Source organism: Marmota monax, unplaced genomic scaffold (genome assembly GCF_021218885.2).
Source record: "Marmota monax isolate L192 unplaced genomic scaffold, Marmota_monax_Labrador192_F-V1.1 WCK01_AAM20220418_F8-fsc00319, whole genome shotgun sequence".
NCBI classification, from domain to species: domain Eukaryota; kingdom Metazoa; phylum Chordata; class Mammalia; order Rodentia; family Sciuridae; genus Marmota; species Marmota monax.
In genome coordinates, this window is record NW_026692103.1 from 338,032 (window position 1) to 358,709 (window position 20,678).

Sequence of the window (20,678 nt, forward strand, 5' to 3'; positions counted from 1 at the left end):
TTTTGGCAGAAGGAGGCGGGATGGAGGGGGTGCTGGCGGCTTGGTGTGGCCGGGATGGAGTGGGTGCTGGCGGCCTGGTCTAGCCACCTGGGTCAGCCACTCGCCCCCGCCCTCGGCTGGCCGGGCTTCGCAGCCCAGGTCCTGCCACGCGGTGAAGTTTGCGGAAAGTTTTGCAGTTGCTTCCCCGCCCGCGCCAGTTGGGGAGTTGTGACGCAGCGTCTGGGGCTCCAGGCCGGGACAGAAAAGAGAGGGAAGGCGCGGCGGGGAGAGATTAGGAAACCGGGAGAAAAAGAACGCACGCCTAGGGTCCTCCTTGACCGCGCGGATCCTCCTCCCCCTTCTCTGCCTCCTGACGCTTTCTCTGCAGCCTGGTCCCCAGCCCCAACGCCTCCTCCCCTTCCCCTCCCACGCTGCCCGCTTCCCTTCCCCTCTGCCCCGCCAACCCTCCTCCCGAGTTCTGCGCTCCTCCCTCCGCCCTCCCTCCGCCCGGCCTGCCTCTTCCCTCCTCCTCCCCGGGAGGCATCACTTCGTCCCAACCCGGAGGAGGACGCGAGCCCCTCAGCCACCTCAGCCATCGCCAGGGCTGCCACCGCGCACCGCCCCCTGCGCCCTCGGTCCCGCGTCCACTGAGCGCCGCGGGGATGGGGCCCATCCTTCAGCCCCCCGCACGCTGGCCTCGTCACCTGCTGCGATGCGTCCTGCTCCTGGGGGGCCTGCACCTCAACCCTCCCGGGGCCGCCGCCGTCGCCGCCGCCGCCCTCCCGGGTAAGGCGCTGCCAACTTGGCCAACTTTGGGGGCCGGGCGCGGGAAACGGGCCTCTCCAGACTTTTCCCTCCTTTCCCCCCTCTTTTCCCCAGAAGCGTGTGTGCGTGTGCCTGTGTGTGTGACTGGGTGTTTAAAAATCGTCTCGGCTCTTCTGCGAGCGGGGGAGGAGAGGGGAGGAGGAGCGCGCTTGGAGGTGGGGGAGGACCTGAGTGGAACCAGATGTGGCGGGCGGCGGGGGAGGGGAGCCGGGGCCGCCGCCTGGGAGAAGGCGGGCTGCGGGACCCCCGCCCGGCCTCCCGGACCACCCGGCCGGCCCTGCGCGCCCGGGGAACCAGGGGCTCGGCCCAGCGGTCCCCAGCGAGTCCCTCGCTCTGTCCCAGGACTGGTGCGCTACTGGGGTCCCGCACCATCCGGGCTCAAGGGTTCTTTTGCTCGTCTCGCGTCTCGGGCGGGGAGGGGGCTGTTTATATTTTCTTGTCCACACTTGGTCTTCAAGGACGGCTTGTGGCATGCGGCATCCCCACGCTCCGGTCGAGCTCTGTGGGGACAGTTTTATGCCATGAAGTTGAAACGACAGACTGGGAGCCTGTGTGTGTGTGTGTGTGTGTGTGTGTGTGTCAGAGAGAGGGAGAGGGAGAGGGAGAGGGAGAGAGAGAGAGATGCTGTTTGGGCGGCCCTGGCCAAGCGGGCGCCCCTCCAGAGTGGACAGATCTTGAACGGCAAAAGAGCTGCTAAAGATGCCAAAACTCGACCAACAGAAAACCAACCAAACCAACCCTCAAATGGTACCCTTGCCTTCCTGCTGCTTTTTCAAGGGTGATAGCAAAATATGGGGATAGACAGATCCATTGCCAAGAATCTGGGAGTTAAAGGAAAAGATCCACATCTTGGGGGCTGACTGGAGTGAAAGGCGCTGGGTGCTGGGACCAACTCCTGCTTCCCATTTAATTCGGGGTTGGGTGAGGGAAAGGGGACAGTCAGAGCAGTGAATGCAGTTCTGTGCAAGGACCAGACAGCCCCTGGAAAGCCTGAAGCCTCTGGCCTGGCCTGGTGTGCCATGGGCATCCAAGACTCACATCTGCCCAGGAGAAGGAAAGGCGGGCCAGGGCGACCCACATTCTCACCAGGAAGAGTCCCTCCTGAATTCCAGACCAACCTGGAGTTGCAGGCTGGACAAACACAAAGCACACAGAGCACAGGCCTCCCTGCACTCCTTCCTGAGCCTCACTCCTCTGTGAAGGAGCAGTGGGAGGGAGGAGGAAGAGGATGGCCATTCCCAGAGCCCCAGCCCTTGGGTAAAGCCAAGCCCTGGGAGAGTGGTGGCCAGAGTGCTGACTCGGCCTTTTCCCCCAGGGAGCTTTGGGCAGAGGGAGCTGGAGGTGCCTGCTGAGGGGCCCAGTCAGGGAGAACAAGGAGGCCAGGAGTGGGTCCCCTTGCCTCCTGACTGGTTTCTGGTCCTCCATGCTGTCCCCACAACTGTGCCCCTGGACCACAGTACCCACAGCCTCAGAGGTTGGGCTGCATGGATCACTCCACCAGAGGAAGCCCAGGTCTGAGAGGACATGGGTGGGAGGGAGGGGGTTCCCACTGGAGCAGTTGAGCAGGAAGTGAATGAAGTTGCGGCCTAACTTTCTTGTTGCCTCTGTACACATCTCCCGCCTCTGCCTGGGGTGCTTCTGACCCCACCCTGCCAACTGCCATTTGTCCCTCCTCTGGGAAGCCTGTGCAGAGCTTCCTGGCTGAAGCTCTCATCTCTCTCACCTGATGAATCAGGTGAGCCCTGGGAGAAATCCACCAGCATTGGGAGCCCCAGGAAATGCTGTGGGAGGTGGTTTGCTTGGCAGTCCAGCGTGGTGGTGAAAACGCCCCAGGGAGGGGCTATGTGGGCGGTTTCCTGACCACCAACAGGGAGCCTTTTGGGGCCAAGGGGTTGCAGGGCCTTCTTGGTGTGCAATGACAGGGTCCATCTTTTCCACCCCTGTGAGTGCCCCACAGAGCTTGTTTCTGGAAGTGTCCTCTTAGTTAATTGATGTATTACTGCACTTTTGGAGCATTCAGTTTGCTCAGCACTGAGCCAGGGACTTCGGGAGGGAGGGAGAGAAGAGTGTAAGATGCATCCCTTGTGGGAGAATGAAACGGAAAACATTTAACAGGATGGGGAGGTGGGATTCCACTGGTGGGTGCCTGCTCATGGCTCACAGCCATGCTAAAAGGCTCAGGGTGCCATTTCTCATTTAATTCTGAAAACACCCAAGGAGATAGGTTTTGTTAGACCCTTTTTGCAGAGGAGGAAATGGAGGCTAAGAGGGATCTGATAGTTTATTTGAGTCATGCAACTAGGAAGTGAAAGGCTGGGGCAAGAGTGCTTAATGGCTAGAGCCAGAGAGAGAAAGAGCTGTCTTCAAGGAGTGAGGCTCTCTAGAGAGAAGTCGGGTGGGCCAGGCTTTGCAGAGCAGGGAGAGGAGCAGAGGGGAGACCAGAAAGGTGGCCCCGGCTCTCTTGGGGATAATGTGGAAGCTTGCTGGGCTCCTGAAAGAAACTGGCCAGGTTCCTGGGAGGCCAAAATGGGGAAGCAACTTGCAGGCTGGCTGTGGGAACTCTGGGGAAGCGCTGGCAGTTTTGGAGCAGAAGAACGAGGTAGGGATTGGAAAGGGGGATCTGCTCTCCTAGTTGTGAAATGAAAAGACCTTGAGGAATCCTCCCATGAGGAAGGACATTGGTCCAAAGGACAGTGAGGGCAAGTTACTTCTAAGAGCAATCGGGTAGCAAGCCTCTGGTACTTGCAGCTGCCGCCAGAGCCAGCCAGAAAAGCTCCCCGCACCTCCAGCTGGCTCCCCCCAGGAATCAGAGTTCAGAGCCTTCTTCTTTCCCCGAAAAACTCACTTTTACTTGCTGCAGCTGCTGGCCCTCGGTGAGCTGCCAGGGCCTGGGGTGCCCCATCCCACTGTGCTTGCAATGGATCCCTGCTCTCCCCTGGATACAGGTGTGGGAGGAGGAAGCCTGGGTTTGGGTGTCCATTTGCTCAGACCAGAGAAGTCTTGGCTCTCTGATCCCACATGATCCCGTGACTTGGTCAGATGAGATGAGAATGCTGTGAACTTCCCAGGAGAGTCTTCATTTGAATCCACCATTGATTTATGCATTAAAAAGGAGAGATGAGGCCGGGCACCATAGCACATGCCTGTAGTCCCAGTGACTCGGGAGGCAGAGGCAGGAGGATCACAAGTTCAAAGCCGGACTCAGCAACTTAGGCCCTAAGCAACTCAGTGAGACCCTCTCTTTAAATGAAATACAAAAAAGGGCTGGGGTTGGGCACAGTGGCGCACGCCTGTAATCCCAGCAGCTCAGGAGGCTGAGACAGGAGGATCTCAAGTTCAAAGCCAGCCTCAGCAATGGCAAGACACTAAGCAACTCAGTAAGACCCTGTCTCTAAATAAAATACACAATAGGGCTGGGATATGACTCAGTGGTCTAGTACCCCTGAGTTCAATCCCCAATACCAAAAAAAAAAAAAAAATGGAGGTATGACCACAGCAGTGGAGGCCCAGATGGGCCTAGTGCTTTCCAGCAGCTGCTCCTTACCTCTCACAGCCCCATGAGCGTCTCTTGCCCTTTATGCCCTGAGAGTCAAGAGTTGAGCAGTGACTTTGCTCATGAGCACACCATTAGAAAGTGGGAAAAATGGGATTCCAATGCAGGTGAGGCCAGAGAGGCTGAACCCTTTAATACCAGGTCAGATGAAGCCCCGGGGCATATGTTAAGGAAGGCTGGAAATTTTCTCTGTAGCTCCAAGTCCTCTAGGACACCCTCTCCTGTGTCCTTCTGAGAGGGATCCTGGGGAGGAGGGTGGAGTGAGCAGCCCTGAGTTACAGGGCAACTGTTTGGGCATTTTGCTCCCCCATGTCTCAGTGGGCCAAGGACTCAGGGATCTTGCCCCCCTCAGTATGCTCAGGGTCACTGTAGTGCCCCTTCCAAGGAGATGTCAATAAACAAGTACAGAGTGAGGGACTCAAGGTTCCCTAGCCTGGCACCCCAGCTTCCCTGAGGTCAGAGGGTCACAAGCTCATTCATTCGTTCAGTGTGTTTACTGAGACTGTGCAGTGCTGACAGATGGTCAAGGCCTACGGGTGCCTCCTTTGAGCCTACCAACCCCTGCAGCTCCAGTGGGGGTCCCTGGACTTGGAGGGCCAGGCATTGCTGACAGGAAGTGTGTCTTCCTGTTTAGTCCTGCATGGGATGGGAGGACCCCTTTCCCAGGATTAGGTCCTATAAGTCTGGTTGGGGTGGGCCACTGGAGTGGTGACACAGCTCTTGGAACCCAACCTGGGCACTGCAGATCCTAGGTGCTCATCAGCTAGGGGATGGGTCAGTAAACAGCAGGCCAGTAGAAGGCTGTAAGGTGGCATCTGCTGCCCAGGCCAATCCCGGGGTCAGCCTGCCACAGCATCTTAGGAAACAGATGGAGTTGGTCCAGCTCTGGTTCATTCCTGCCCTTCCTCCTCTCCTGGGAACTCTGTCCCTTCTCCCAGGCCCTTGGCGCTGCACGCTTCTAGCACAGACCCTCCCACTCGTTCTGCTGGGTCCACACTCTCTGCCCACCCCAGCCCTGCCCCTTCCCCCCTGTAGCCCTCTGAGTGCGCATTCTGTTCTCCTGCATTGTTGCAGAAGAAGCTGAAACCTCAGCCCCTGTGCCTTTGCTCCCTTCGGCACCCTCTGCCCTGTCCTGCCTGGCCCTCCTCCCGCACCACCAGGCCTTTGCCCTCAGGCCTGCAGGCCCTCCTCTCCCTTCTCCCTGGCTACCACTGACCTTTCCTTCAGGATTCTAGGATCCTGAGGACACTCAGGGGTCCTGGTCATTACCTCTTGTGTTCCCCTGAATTGAAGGAAGACAAACACACAGACATCACCCACAGTGACAAATCCCAGAATGGGACTGAGGGCTCTTTTCTCGGGGCTCATCTCAAAAAGAAGTGGTGAAATGCATCTATGGGGGGCTGGGTCCTTCTACAGGGAAATGAAGGAAACAGAGTTCCCCAGGCTTCCCTGTTGTCCCCAAGGTGTTGGGAGGATAGTGTGAAGTGGCTATCACTGATGGGTCCTCTTTCCTGTAGATTGAGGCAGGAGTGGGGGTGTGGCTGGCGTGTTCCCCTCCATCAATGGGGGCAGGATTCAAGGGACCAAGATTAATGCCACTCATCAGCTGTGGGACCTCAGGTAGAGGCTCAAGTGTCTTCATTTAGGACACTTATGGGAATAATAATGTTCCCCTTGTAGGGTTCCTGTGAGAATTACATACAAATGAGATAAGTATGTCTGAAAGATGTAGCCAGTACAATACTAGGCACAGAATCATTTCTTAGGAAATAATATTAAATTATTGCCATTTTTATTATTATTAAGAAGAGAGACTATAAATATAGAGGGACTCAAATACGACCAAACACAGTACTCAATGTACAAAGTCCTAACTGTAACTAATTTGGGGGGGCAGTACTGGGTGTTGGACCCAGGGGTGCTCTTCCACTGATCTACATCCCCAGTCCTTTTTATTTTTATTTATTTTTATTTTTTGGTAGTGGGGAATGAATTCAGGGGTGCTTAACCACTGAGCCACATCCCCAGCCCTATTTTGTATTTTATTTAGAGACAGGGTCTCACTGAGTTACTTAGGGCCTCACTAAGTTGTGAAGGCTGGTCTCAAACTTGAGATCCTCCTGCCTCAGCCTCCCAAGTAGCTGGATAACAGGTGTGTGCCCCTGCACCCAGCTGATGTTTTCTGTCCTCTAGTTCTTGTGATGCCGTTTGCATCCATGGTTTCTCCCTCCAGCTTCCTCTCCATCTTCAGTCCAGAGCTGCCATTGCTGCCTAGTTCATGATCCTAAAAGGCAGCTTTATAAGTTTTAAACTTGTTGAATGAATTCAAAGCCTTTCTCAGCCAGGCTTCTGCCCCCCAAACCCACCTTTTTTTTTTTTTTTTGTACCAAGTGCTTAACCACTGTGCCATATCCACAGCCCTTTTTTTCCTTTTTTTTGGGGGGGGTTGTCATGGATTGAATTCAGGGGCACTTGACCACCAAGCCTCACCCCCAGCCCTATTTTGTATTTTATTTAGAGACAGGGTCTCACTGAGTTGCTTTGTGCCTCACCTTTGCTGAGGCTGGCTTTGAACTCACGATCCTCCTGCATCAGCCTCCTGAGCTGCTGGGATGACAGGCGTGCACCACCACGCCCGGCAGATCCTTCCTTTCTTTTCAACCCCTTGCATGAGTCTTAACTGAGCTACTTGCTGTTAGTTACCCACAGTGCCCCATGTGCTGTCCAGTGAAGCCTCTGTGCCTATTTTTTCCCCTTCCAGAAGCACCAGCTTCCCACAGGTCTGTCTCTGCACCCTGGCCTTCCCTTACAGAGGCCTCACCTGGCTCACACCTGAGCAGTCACACTGGAGGATGCCCAGTTGCCCTCAGCTGGAAGGAGCCTTTCTCTCCTGAGCTCCTCAAGCTCCTCCCTGGTGAGGCCACTTCCTCCATTTCTGAATTAAAAACACTGCCTGAGCAGGGGCTTTGGTTTGGGTTCTTTTTTTTTTTTTTTTTTTTTTTGGTGGGGAGTGCCTGGGATGAAACCCAGGGCCTCTGGCATACTATGCTCCACCCCTGAGCTACATCCCCAGACCCTGGGCAGGACAGGACCTTTTAATCCCTACACCACAGGTTCAGTACCCTTGGCATGAAATAAATAAATAAAGCAGACAAGAGTTCCAAATAAGTTTTTTTGTTTTGTTTTGTTTTTAGTTTTTTTTTGTTGTTGGTTTTAAATAGAAAGGCAATGAGGAGAGTTGACCTTTCAAGTTTTAGATGGTGTCCCAATCATGGAAAACATATGGCATTGAGTTAAAATAAACAGTAGAAAGTCCAATGGACTAGAAGAAATTCCAGAAGTAGATTTAAACTGATATAAAAACTCAATGTGCTATATACTAAAACAACAGTCTAATGGAAAAAGAAATATATTTTTTTCAATTAATTTTTTATCTTTATATGACAGCAGAATGCATTACAATTCATATTACACATATAGGGAAAGAGAAATCTTTACTTTTAAATATTATTGAGACAACTGGTCTACAATTAGAAAACTTGAGGAGTGGTGTGGTTCAGTTTTGCAACTTGAACTTAATGTTTGTGTGAGGCTCTCGGTTCATCCCCAGCACCGAAAAAAGAAAATCTAATTTCAAGTTACAGCTGATCACACTTGAGGAAATTCAGCTGTCAAATTGTTGCATAGAAGGTGCAAAGATCCCAAGAAATTAAATACTTAAATACTTAAACTAGTAAGAACAGATGGGTGCGGTGGCGAATGCCTGTAATCCCAGCGGCTCGGGAGGCTGGGGCAGAGGATTGTGAGTTTAAAGCCAGCCTCAGCAAAAGCAAGGCTCTAAGCAACTCAGTAAGACTTTGTCTCTAAATAAAATACAAAATAGGGCTGAGGATGTGGCTCAGTGGTTGAGTACCCAAGTTCAATTCCCAGTAACCACCCCCGCCCCCCCCAAAAAAAAAAAATAGTAAAAACAGAAAAACTAATCTTAGCAGAACTGTTTGGAAATCAGTAGATATAACTAGGGCACTGTAAATTAGTTCAGTTTTCAAGATTCAATCTCTTGGGCAATATATAACCGATTTGCGAGATTTTATATCCTTTGAATTCATAATTCCACTTTAGAGAATTTATAAGGCATTAATCTGAAAGAGGAAAAATATGTTCATAAAAGTGCTATTCATAGCAGCAAAACAAACTGGAAACTACACGATGGAGAATTTAAGTGATAGCCTAAGTGGCAAATAGATGACTAATGTCAGAGCATGAAATAAGTCCAAGAAAGGTCCCATGACAACAGGGCGATCTTATAAAATGAAATGCACACAGTTCAACCAAGGCACATGCCCAGCCCTGGCGCCACTGTGCTCGTCCGTTAGTGGACTCTTTTCCTTGGTCCTGTTTTCTCCCTGACCACTGACAACCTGCCAGGCATGGTGTTTGGTGCTGAGGGTGCCACGTGAATTAGCCAGGCCCGGTTCCTGCCCTCCTGCTGCACCTTGTCTTGTGAGAGCCAATCCTCCAAAATCTACAAGAAATGAGTCAAATGTTCACCGATTTCATTTTTAGGTGCGATTTTAAGTTCCCTCAAAGAGAAGCCATAGGTGGGCTCTAAATCTCAGAGCTGGAAACAGGAATCTGTCAGACAGCAAAGAGAACAAGTCAGACCAGCCTGGCCGGGAGGAACCGCCTGACAGGAAACGGTTCTGCTGTCACTCTGGTCCCTGAGTACCGAGTGTTGGTATGACCCGAGGTGCTCAACCTCATTTCTGAAGGACTCGAGGAGCATTGGTGGTTTGGGAATAGCTTTGAAGCCCTGTTTGTAATAGCAGAACAAAGCCAAAATGAAGAATGTACATCAAAAGAAATGCGGACACATAAATTATAGACACCTGATGAAATGCAATGCAGGAGTCGAAGAGTGAACCTCAGCTGCATGCACCAACTTGAGCGACTCTTAAAGATATGACATCAGGCCAGGAAAACAATCCCAGAGGATTATATATGAGACAATACTCTTTCGTTGTAAAAGGTTAAAAAAAAAATCCAAGCAACAGGATAGTCTTCACCCAGAAGCACAACTGTTAACATTTTGCCACATTTACCTTAATATTTGTGTGTGTGTGTGTGTGTGTGTGTGTAAGGGTAGATATCTAATAAAACTCTGAAAGTTAGTTGTACACATGACATTTCATACCTATTTAACCATGTATCAGCTAAAAATATTCTCCTACATAACCTAATACCAAAATCACACCCAAACCAGGCGTCGTGTCGCACACCTGTAATCCCAGCAGCTCCGGAGGCTGAAGCAGGAGAATTGCAAGTTCAAGGCCAGCCTCAGTAATTTAGTGAGGCCCTAAGCAACTTGGCGAGACCCTGTCTCTAAATAAAATTTAAAAAGGGCTGAGGATGTGGCTTAGAGGTTAAGTGCCCCTGGGTTCAATCCCCAGTATCTCACCTCCCCTTGCAAAAATAAAACACCCAAGAGATATTTTGGATATATATATTTTTTCCTTTTTGTACTGGGATTGAGCACGGGGCACTTTACCACTGAGCTACATTACCAGCCCTTTTTATTGTTTGTTTTGAGACAAGGTCTCAAACTCAGCTGGGATAGGAGGATGAAAAGTTCAAAGTCAGCCTCAGTAACTTGTAAGACCCTCAATAATTTAGTGAGATCCTATCTCAAAATTAAAAAAAAAAATTAAAATTAGGACTGGGGAAGGACTGCTGGGTTCAATTCCCAGTATACCGCCCCCCCCCCAAAAAAAAAATCAAAAAACAGTTTGGCTTTTTTTTCCTTTTTTGTTTGTTTGTTTTTACAGGGGCTTATAGGGGCACTGGGGATTGAACCCAAAGGTACTTTACCACTAAGCCACATCCCCAGTTCTTCCTATTTTGTTAAGGGCCTCACTAAGTTGTTGAGACTGGCCTCATCCTTGTGATCCTCCTGCTTGTATACAAAGTATATTCACACCATTCGTGTCTTCTTCACACATGTACTTAGGGTAGTGATGTCCATCTCATTCCACCATCTTTTTTTAATCCCCTTGCCCCCTCCCTCCCACTCCCTCCCCTTTGCCCTATCTGAGTACAGCCTCCTTATATCAGAGAAAACATTCAGCATTTGGTTTTTTGGGATTGACTAACTTCACTTAGCATTATATTCTCCAACTCCTTCCATTTACCTGCAAATGCCATGATTTTATTCTCTTTTAATGCTGAGTAATAATCCATTGTGTGTGTATATCACACTTTCTTTATCCCTTCATTACTGAAGGGTATCTAGGTTGGTTCCACAGTTTAGCTACTGTGAGTTGTGCGCAGCATTACTCTTAATAGGCAATACTAAAACTTAGCCCCAAACTGAAAACTACTCAAATGGCCATCAAGAGTAGAACAGATGAATTATGGGATCTTCACACAATTGAATATCATACCATAGAACAATGAGAATGAATAATTTATAAACACCTATGACAGAATGGATGAAGCTCCCAAATACATTGAGCCAGATGCCAATTCATAGTATATGACCCCCATCTGTATAAAATACCATAAATCCAACAAAACTGATCTGTGTTATTCATAGAAGATTGGTTACCCTTAGTAGGAGAACTGTCATTAGTGACCAGAGAGGGTCCAAATAAAATTTTAAAAGGACGTCAAACAGGGGAAAGAAATCTATAATTTACATGGCAACTAGCTCATATAAACTAATGAGAAACCTCCAGTAATTTTTAGGCACCTATATCCAAATAGGTAACAATATAAAGATTATGAACAGAATTCAGGAAGAACAAATACAATGTCCCATAAGCCTACACAAAATGTTTTAAATCACCAGCAATCAAAAACTGAAACAAAAGAAAAAAAAAACTAAAGCAATTTACCATTTTTTTACTTCTCACAATATTTCCAAGATTGATGTAAAGATATAGATGCTTTTCAAGTTATGATGGGGTTTTGTCCTAAGAAATCCATTGTAAATTGAAAATGTAAGTCACAATGTATTTAAAAAGACCGCCTGTAATCCCAGTGGCTTGGGAGGCTGAGGTAGGAGGATCACAGGTTCAAAACCAGTCTCAGCAATTTAGCAAGGACCTAAGTAAGACCCTATCCAACATAAAAATTTTTAAAAAGGGCTGGAATGTAGTTTAGTGGTTAAGCACCCTTGGGTCAATCCCCAGTTTTAAATATATATATTTAAAAAATATATATATTTAATATACCTAACTCTCCAAACATCATAGCTTAGCCTCACAGTACACTCTGACTATGGTTTGTTTCCTTTAGTGATGGACTGGTGGGGAGCTGTGGTTCACTGCTTATTGTTTTATCTACTGGCTCAGCAGATTGGCAGGGTCTGTGTTAATGAGGGCTGCTTATGTGGACCAATCAAGCTCTTTCTTTAAGCTTTGGATGTAATAAGCCAATCACAAGTGCATCATTTCACTTCCTGTTTAAGAGGAGTGGTCTCACCTGATAGTTTTTGTTTGTCTGTTTTTGGTACCAGGGATTGAACTCACTCGACCATCAAGCTTCATCCCCAGCCCTATGTTGTATTTTAGAGACAGGGTCTCACTGAGTTGCTTAGTGCCTCGCTATTGCTGAGGCTTTGAACTCGCAATCCCCCTGTCTCAGCCTCCCAAGCCACTGGGATTACAGGCATGAGCCACAGCGCCGCGCTCTCAGCTGGTAGTTTTGACTTGGCCATTGGAAAGAGGAAGCACTTTGGGTAGGGGTCTGCTTTGGAGGCGCCAGCCTTTGCTAGGGGTAAGGGTAAACTAACTAAGGAAGGGCTGCTGTGGTTGAGGCTGTGAGGAACAAAAACGGGTACTTTAACTCAGAAGTTGCTGTGGTTAAAGCGTCAGGGAGTAGCAAGTCACAGGATGTTCTCCTGACCTGATGTCTCCTTTCAGGTTGGCATGAGGTCCCCCAATTCTACTTTCTTTCTCCAAGTCCCTTATTTAATGCGTTGCATAAAGGAGATCTGTCATGCCTTGCTCTCCAATCACGTGACCGCAGCCACGCCTCCGTCCTGCCCCTAAAACCATCCTGGAATTGGTCCAAGTATGCAGCACGTGACTCCATGTAGCGCCTCAGAGCCACTCTGGGAGGGGACCCTCTTCTTTACAGTCCCTCAGTTGTTTTTAAGCCTTTTGCAGGCTTAAACACCTCAGAGGGGTTTCCCCGAAGATGCACTCAAGGCCCACACCAGCAAAAGGGGGCTGTATGGCTGCAGTCCGCCGCCTGCCCCCTTCTCCCCCAACGGCCCACCCAATACAGCCTCTTGCTCCTTTATCTGAGATAAGAAGGAATTAGTGTGATCATTCAATCACAGAAAAGGAGCTTCAGCCAGAGAGTCTCAACCGGGATCACGTAGTGAGAGAGCAGGGGCAGCAGTCCAGGGATGGACATGCAGTTTCCTGCATGGTCCTCCAAAAATATTAATTATTTACAATCATTATACATAATATACTATTGATGTCAACAAACATTTGTGAACTTACTGCTTAACCCAAGACAGAACTTTGCAATACTTCTATCTACCTATGCATTCCTGTTGGGTGTTTAATCCTTGCTTTTAAATTTTCAATTCTTAGGGACTCAGGATGTAGCTCAGTGGTAATGTGTTTGTCTAGCATGCACCAGGCCCTGGATTTGGTCCCCAGCATCACAAAATAAGTAAATAATGACATTTTAATTTGTGGTATATAATACAAATACTGAAAAACAGACACACCACAAGTGTTCAGCTCTATACATTTTCCCAAACTGAACACACACGTGTGTGGCCAATGGTTTGATCCAGACAAAAATTACAGTGTCTAAACTGCTTGTAAACATTCTCCAAAGGTTTGTTGTGAACAGTTAGTTCTTCCTCATGAACTGTCTGATTATGACCTTCCTCATTTGTCTTTTAGGGTCTTAACATCTTGAATGATCATGGTCTCTGTGTCTTTCTCATTGGTTTTTGTGACCTTCTTGCCATATTTGCTGCACGTACTTTTCCCCTTTGTTATGCATTTTAAAATTTTATTTGGGAAGCATCTTTTTTATCCTCCATCTTTCTCCACAACTTTGGCCTTTTTGTTAAGTTTTGCAAAACGCTAAGAGGTAAGACAGGTTTACCCCGACCTGGGGTTGCCAGACTGGATTTGTACTTTCCATTATTAACCCCTGAAGGAGCCACTTTCTCTGTTGAACTAGTGCTTCTCCCCTCCCCCAGCTTAACATCCATGGAGCTGCAGTTAGTCGACTGGAGGGAGGCTGTGAAAAGATAAAAATAAAGAAATAAAATTTAAAAGCCTAGAAAATATACATATAAATGTTTTCAAGAGAAGAATACATTTATATGATTATGAAAATGATACCTACTTACCACATACAATTCAAACAATAGAAGAAAGTTACCCACCCCTCCACAAAAATGCAAGGTGAACATTCCTAATCCAAAAAATAATATATGGGCTGGGGATGTGGCTCAAGCGGTGGCGCGCTCGCCTGGCATGCATGCGGCCTGGGTTCGATCCTCAGCACCACATACAAACAAAGATGTTGTGTCCGCCGAAAACTAAAATAAATATATATATATATATATATATATACATATATATATGTGAAATCTGAAATGCTCCAAAATCTGAAATTTTTTGAGCACTGACATAATGCAACTGTGGAAAATTCCACACATAACCTCATGTGAGGGGTCGCAGTCAAAACAGAGGCTCTCTAAAAATACTGCCAAAAATTTATGAAACACAAATGTATTTTGCATTTAGACTTGGGTCCCATCCCCAAGATATTTCATTATGTAATATATGCAAATATTCCAAAATCCTGAAAAACCAAAAATCTGAAATGCTTCCAGTCCCAAGTATTTTGAATAAGGGATACTCAACCTGTGCATGAAATTTCAGCACTAAGAAACAATCACTGTAAACATTTTGGAGAATAGCCTTCCAGATTGCCTCTCCTCTCCCTCCCTTTCTCTTTTCCTATAAAAAACTTAACATACAGGTTTCATGTTTCTTTCGTTGATTTGTAATCCATGTATTTCCACTCAACGTTTCTCTGGACTGTGGGATTCTGTTGTCTGGACATACATAACTTGCCCTTTGGACTTTTAGGTTATGTCTCATTCTCATGGTTGTAATCATCCTGTATGTTTCCTGGCAGGCTGAAGCCCTGAAGATTGGCAGGGATCCTAATGCAGGATGGGAAAGTGGTTTGACCTGACTCAATACCTGTGAACTGCCCCAGCTCTTTTGGGTGCTGGGTATTGAACTCAGGGCTTCAAGCATGCTAAGCATGTACTTACCACTGAGCTACAGCCCCAGCCCCTCACCTAGCTTTTTGTTGACAGTGACTTGGCCAGGATTGAGTCACTGATCTCATGTACCTTTAGGTCCTCCTCAGAACCTCTGGGTTCACTTCTCCCCTCCCTCTTTCCCCTTAGTTGTAGAACTCTGCACAGATGGGCAAAGCCCATATAGATGAAGTTTGAAACAAAAGTTAGACACATGCATAGATTCTTTTTAATGACAGAAAATATTAATTGCAGAAAATAAAAACACACAGCTATCCCACAAATCAGCGATTACCAGTGTTAACACTTGGGGGTGCACAGTGGTCTGTAACTCTTGCTTGCCTCAGAACTGCTGGGGACTCTTCTTTATAATCCAGACATCTGCTCTCCCTGAGATGCTAATTTGATAGGGCTGGGGTGGACTTGGGTACTGGCATTGTAAACAAGCTCCCCAGGTGCTTTGGACACTCAAGTTTAAAACATGAATGCAGGACTGGGGATCTAGTTCAGTGTACTCAGTGGACCTATATTGTTGGACTTTGGTTTTCCCACAAATCATTGCTATTAAAATCATGCTGTATAGTTAAATCTTGGTAGAAATTCTTAATTATTTCCTTAAGTTAAATTGCTAAGAAGTGAATTCTGGGATCAAAGAGTTTGTGCTATTAAAAGCTTTTGATAAATGCTGCCAAATTCTCCTGCAAAAGAGCCACCCTACTTGGGCTCTTACTCCCATGAGCTCACTCTGCATGGAACAGTGCGCTGTGGCCTTCCTGCCCATGATCTCAGCCGTCCTCCAGACCCCCAGGGGTAGTGCCAGGCCCAGCTCCTGGCACCTGCAAAGTGCTCAGTAATTATTATGTGTGATAAACTTGAGGAACATTTTCTCCACAGATGAAATAATGACTCTGAGGGATGGAGGGGTCAGATGACTTGGTCAAGAGCAGGAATTCAAACCCAACTTTAAATCCAGAGTCTAAATCCAGAGTCTAACAATTTCATTGGTAGATTTTTTTGTTTGCTTGGTTGGTTGGTTGGGTTTTTTTAGGTGCTGGGGATGGAACCCAGGGACACCCTCCCACAGAGCTACCTCCCAAGCCCTTTTAATTCTTTCTTTATATCCTTTTTTCTTTTTTCCCTCCCCACCCCCTGCTTTTTTTGTTTGTTTTCCAGTGCTGAAATTGAACGTAGGGGTCATGCATGCTAGGCATAACACGCTACCACTGAGCTATATCCCCAACCCTTTTTATTTTTTATTTTGAAACAAGGTCTCACTAAATTGCCCAGGCTGGCCTTGAACCTGTGATCCTCCTGCCTCAGGCTATCAGGTCAGTGGGATTATCGGTGTGTGCTGAAATGCCCAGCTAATTTTTAATTAACATAAGGGAGGAAAAGAGATGGTTGTAAGAGCGGAACTTTGTCTTATATGATCCTGAAAAGATATAGAGAAAAAAAAAATCAGGAAAAGAAGTGAAAAGCTGGTGAAAGAGAAATAACTTGGGTGAAACCCTCAACTACATTCCTTTGTAGGTCAAGTCTGATACGTTATTATAGGTCCTGGTGATGTCAAAATGGTGGTGTTGGTGGTCTGGTGCCCTTTGAGTGATCCTCTATGGCTGACCAGGGCAAAGCATGTTCAACTTACCACTTACTGAGCACCTAGTTGGGTCCTGTGGGAAATACAGTGAGATTTGGTTCCTTTGAATATCTTAAAATCCTTTCTCCAATTCCCCTGCCTCAGTTTTATTTACTCAAGTAACATTATAATAATATAAAAGCTACCCATAAATACCAATTTCCTCGCACAACAGATAATTTCATGTTTTCTTTATTCCCATCCACACATCGTCCATGTGTAGATGTGTTTTTTTTTAATTTTTTAATTTTTTTAGATGTTGGTGGACCTTTATTTTATTCATTTATTTCTATGTGGTGCTGAGAATCAAACCCAGTGCCCCTCACATGCTAGGCAAGCGCTCTACCACTGAGCCACAATCCCAGCCCTAGATGTGGTTTTAAAGGAGTTTGCAATCTACACATAGAACACGGGCAGCCTCCGCACCTTCCCTAGTCCTACACAGTTCAGTGTGCACATACTGAGCACCTGATGTATGCTGAGCACTGGGGAGACAAAGCTCTGGAACTGATGGAGACACAGACCCCTAAAAGAATCTCTCAGTATTCCTGTAGATCTCCCCAGCAACCCAAACGGAGGCAATGTGTATATGTATCGGGGGGATTCACTTCATAATTCAGCTCACAGATAAGAAAACAGTGAGCCCCTCAGGTCATTTCAATTGTAAAAGGAAGACCTGGAACCTGGGCTCCCAGGCCGGATCTGCCCCCTTGCTGCCTGAGTCCCAGAGAAGGTTCCACGCAGACTTCTGTCCCTGCATCTGCCCAGCTGAGGGGTGTGGGTGCTGCCCCACCTCCTTCCACATGCTCCCTTCCAGCTGCCTGTTGTGTGACCTCATCTTTTTAGGGCTGCTCTTGGAGTTGCTTTCTTCATAACCAGAATGTGGCCGGGAGGGAGCACGCCCAATGAGCCTGGCCCTCAGAAATCACCCCCTTTCCCCCACACACCCTCCTTTTCTCTTTATATCTCCCTTTCCAGGGAGACCTGAGGAGAAGTCTAAAAGTTCAAAGAAACAAGTACTAGTTTCAAGGGACTCGGCACCCATGGGAATAGGGGGAGAGGACTGCACATCTGGACATGGGTTTATTTTTCTTTTAATTCTTCTGAAGAGCAGTTTAAACACTTGAGTCCTTGGCCTTATTTCCTCTTATCGTTTCTTTTATCCAAATTGCAGTGTCTGCTAAGCCTGGTTCCCAGGCTTTCTGCTGTGAAACACAAACAGATCCTCTTGCTTAAATACCAAGGAGCAATGGCAGCCTGCTCTTACTGAGTGTTCACCAGGTACAGGGGGCTTCTCCCTTAATCCTCCCAGAAACCCTGGAATCGGGTCTTATTAGTGTCCGCCCCACATAGAAGCTTGCAGAAGTGAGGCAGTCCCAGAACTCAAGGGTCCACGCCTGGATTTGAACCTGGGTAGGTCCAAATTCCAGAGCTGCTCTCCCAAGACCTCCACTGAAGTACCTTACAGAGAAGGTAGGGGCAACGTCCCCGACGCCCCAAACTTGCAAAGGTCAGCGAGTGTTTGATCTTTGGCGATGGTGTAAGGAAGAAACTTAAGGCTCCTAAACAAAAAAGATTCTAAATTCGTATGACTTTCAACAGTGCCACGCTTTTTCCAAAAGCGTGCTGTGCTTTTGGAACCAAACAAATCGTCCTTGAAGTCAGAGAAGGAATTTGCCAGTTGAGTAAAGCAAAAAGCTCATTATGAGACATGTCATGTTTTCTTATTCATATTGTAGTGCTTTTCAAACATGTCTCATGAAAGGAGTGCAGCGTGTCACAGGGACACCATGGGTACAGGGCAGTGAACCCCTCCACCCCACTGTACTGTGTGTGCATGTGTGTGTGTTTTAAAATAGCTGCAGCCCTCTGATCATTATTAATAAATACTAAGATACTAATGAATGCTTTCCCACTTAGAAAAATGTCTGTGCAAGTGTGATAATACATGGGCACTCTCATCCCACCTCAGTGTGTGTGTGTGTGTGTGTGTGTGTGTTGCAAAAAGGGTGGGTGGAGACTCTGGTAAGCTGGTGTGCCCACACCCCTCCCAGGTGGACAGCTCCACTCAGTTCCTGTGACTGACTCCCAGCAGGAACACTGACCAGTGTTGCTAGGCCTCCTGATGTTTCTGAGAAAAGCTAGAAATCTGTGTTTTTATGTGAAATCTCTCGTGTTTAAAATGTTGGCTTACTTAAACACAACTTGCTGTGAGTGATCAATTTAAAATACCTGCAAGAGCTGTTTGCTCAGCTCTGGATCCATCCTAGCTCTTCCCCTTCGTTACTATTATAGAGATGTTTAATCTTTCAGTTATTTAATGTCTCAGTTTCCTCACCTGTTAAATGGAAATATTAATTCAGCCTACTTCTGAGGGTTGCTATGAAGATGATCAAGAAGGCCCTAGAACCTAGCAGGTGTCTGGTGAATGTTTACTTGTATTATTATTATTTATGTCTCATTCCTTAAGTGCAGGGTGATCATTTGTCTTAGTTTGCATAGGACAGTCCTGATTCATGCTTGTTGTACTAGTATAATTATTGCCAACTCCCCATTTCATTCTCAGTATTAGACAGTAAATTATATGGTCAAATATTGGCATTGTGGTGCTTAAAACTTTAACATGTTTTAGACCTAATAAAAAAGCCAAAGTTCCAGTTGTTTGAGGGTCTTGGACAAGTCATTTAACCATTGTTTGAATTTCCACATGCTAAAGGACGACAAAATTAATTTTAAGATCCCTTAATGTGTATTCATTCTGTCATTTGACAAACATTTTTCCTGAACCCAAACTGTGCCAGGCAGACACCTAGGACACGAGAGGCCAGGAACAACCTGAACCCTCATGGGGTGATCACCCAATGAAAACTTTTTGTACAGGTTTGTGAGAAAACTCAACTTTGACTTCAAGTATTATTTGAAAGACTATTACTAAGGAATGTTAATACTTCTTTTTTTAAAAAAATATTTTTAGTTGTAAATGAATATTACAATACCTTTATTTTGTTTATTTAGTTTTTTTTTTTAATATGGTGCTGGGGATTGAACCCAATGCCTCATGCGTGTGAGGTAAGTGTTCTACCACTGAGTCACAACCCCAGCTAGAATGTTAATATTTCAAACTTCAATGTCTAACAAATGATTTCACTGTAATTCTCTACACATTTCCTTTTCTGTATGTGTGCGTCTAATTCTTTTTCTTGTTTAGAAAACTAATAGAAATTTTCACTATGGAAAATTGGAACTCATTGGAAAGGCCAGGGAGAGTTCCTTAATTTCTGTTGCCACGGAAGAGAGCACGGAGGAGGACTTCTAATATTTTATCCTAGGCCACTCCTCCCCACATCCTCCCCATACCTCTGCAGTCACTTTGTCAAAACTAAATAATTTTTAAAAAATTTCTTGCCCCAAATTTGTGTGGGTGTCATAAATTTACTCACTCATTAATTCATCCTCCACCAGCCAGGTACCATCCTCCACCAGCCCCTAACCTGGACTACGCTGGGGTCCCTGGCAGGGCTCTCCTGTCAGTGATTTTTTTTTTCCTCCCATTGGTACTAAGGATTGAACCCAGCCAGCGGTGCTCAGCCGTTGCGCCACATCCCCAGCCCTTTTTATATTTTGAGACAGGGCCTTGCTAAATTTCTGAGGAAGTCCTTGGAACTTGCTATCCTCCTGCCTCAGCCTCCCGTTGTCACTGGGATTCAGGTGTGCGCCACCTCACCCGGCTCCTGTCGGTGGTTTTTATGAAGTAATGAGCTTGCAACTCCCTCCCAGAGATATGAAACCAAAGCATGCCTTAGCAGAGCTTCTTGCATGAGTTGTGGCCATCGTTGTCGCTGGTGTAATGCAAGAGCACAAGTGTCTGCTCGCCTGGGCGACGACGTTACCAACCCCACGCGCTCAGCGTCCAGTGCCTGCATTCTGCCCTTCGCGACCCGGTCAATGGGGTTGGATTGTGCTGGCCCCGAAAGTCACTTCCTGCCACCACTGGGCCAGCTATCATTGTGAAAGTGCCCCCAGGGGGAAGGAAGCGGTTCTTGGGCTGTTTATTTTGGCTGCAGGCTGGCAGACGGCGCCAAGGGCTGCGGCCGCGGAGACCCGGCGTTTGCCGCGCAGGGCTGGCGAGTCGGGAGGAGCTCCGCGTAGGTGGCGCGCCGGGGACTGCCGGGCGCGAGAGGCTGGGGGCCCCTGGGAGGGCGGGGGCGGCGGGGACCCGAACCCGAGGGCAGGCGCGTCGCGGAGCCCTGGATCCTGGGCACAGAGGCGAGGGAGGAAGGGGTCTAGGTGTGCCCGCCGCTGGAATGCTCTGCCTGCAGGGTTCAGGCGCGGGGGATCGTATCGGGATCCACTGTGAGCTCTGGGGTCTT

At 47.5% G+C, this 20,678-nt stretch overlaps 1 protein-coding gene across 4 annotated transcripts in view; it reads left to right on the forward strand.

Moving 5' to 3' along the window:
* Nucleotides 1-514: 514 nt before the first annotated feature.
* Nucleotides 515-20,678, forward strand: part of Mrc2 (mannose receptor C type 2) — a 55,063-nt gene continuing 34,899 nt past the window's right edge. For 2 of the 4 annotated variants that reach the window (XM_046460902.2, XM_046460908.2), the window contains exon 1: nucleotides 515-765. In XM_046460902.2, the coding sequence (XP_046316858.1) occupies nucleotides 642-765 (124 nt within the window). In that variant the 5' untranslated portion in view covers nucleotides 515-641. Of the gene's footprint in view, nucleotides 766-20,140; nucleotides 20,454-20,678 lie in introns of those variants that run through there. The other 2 variants (XM_046460888.1, XM_046460897.1) reach the window with 1 other exon arrangement.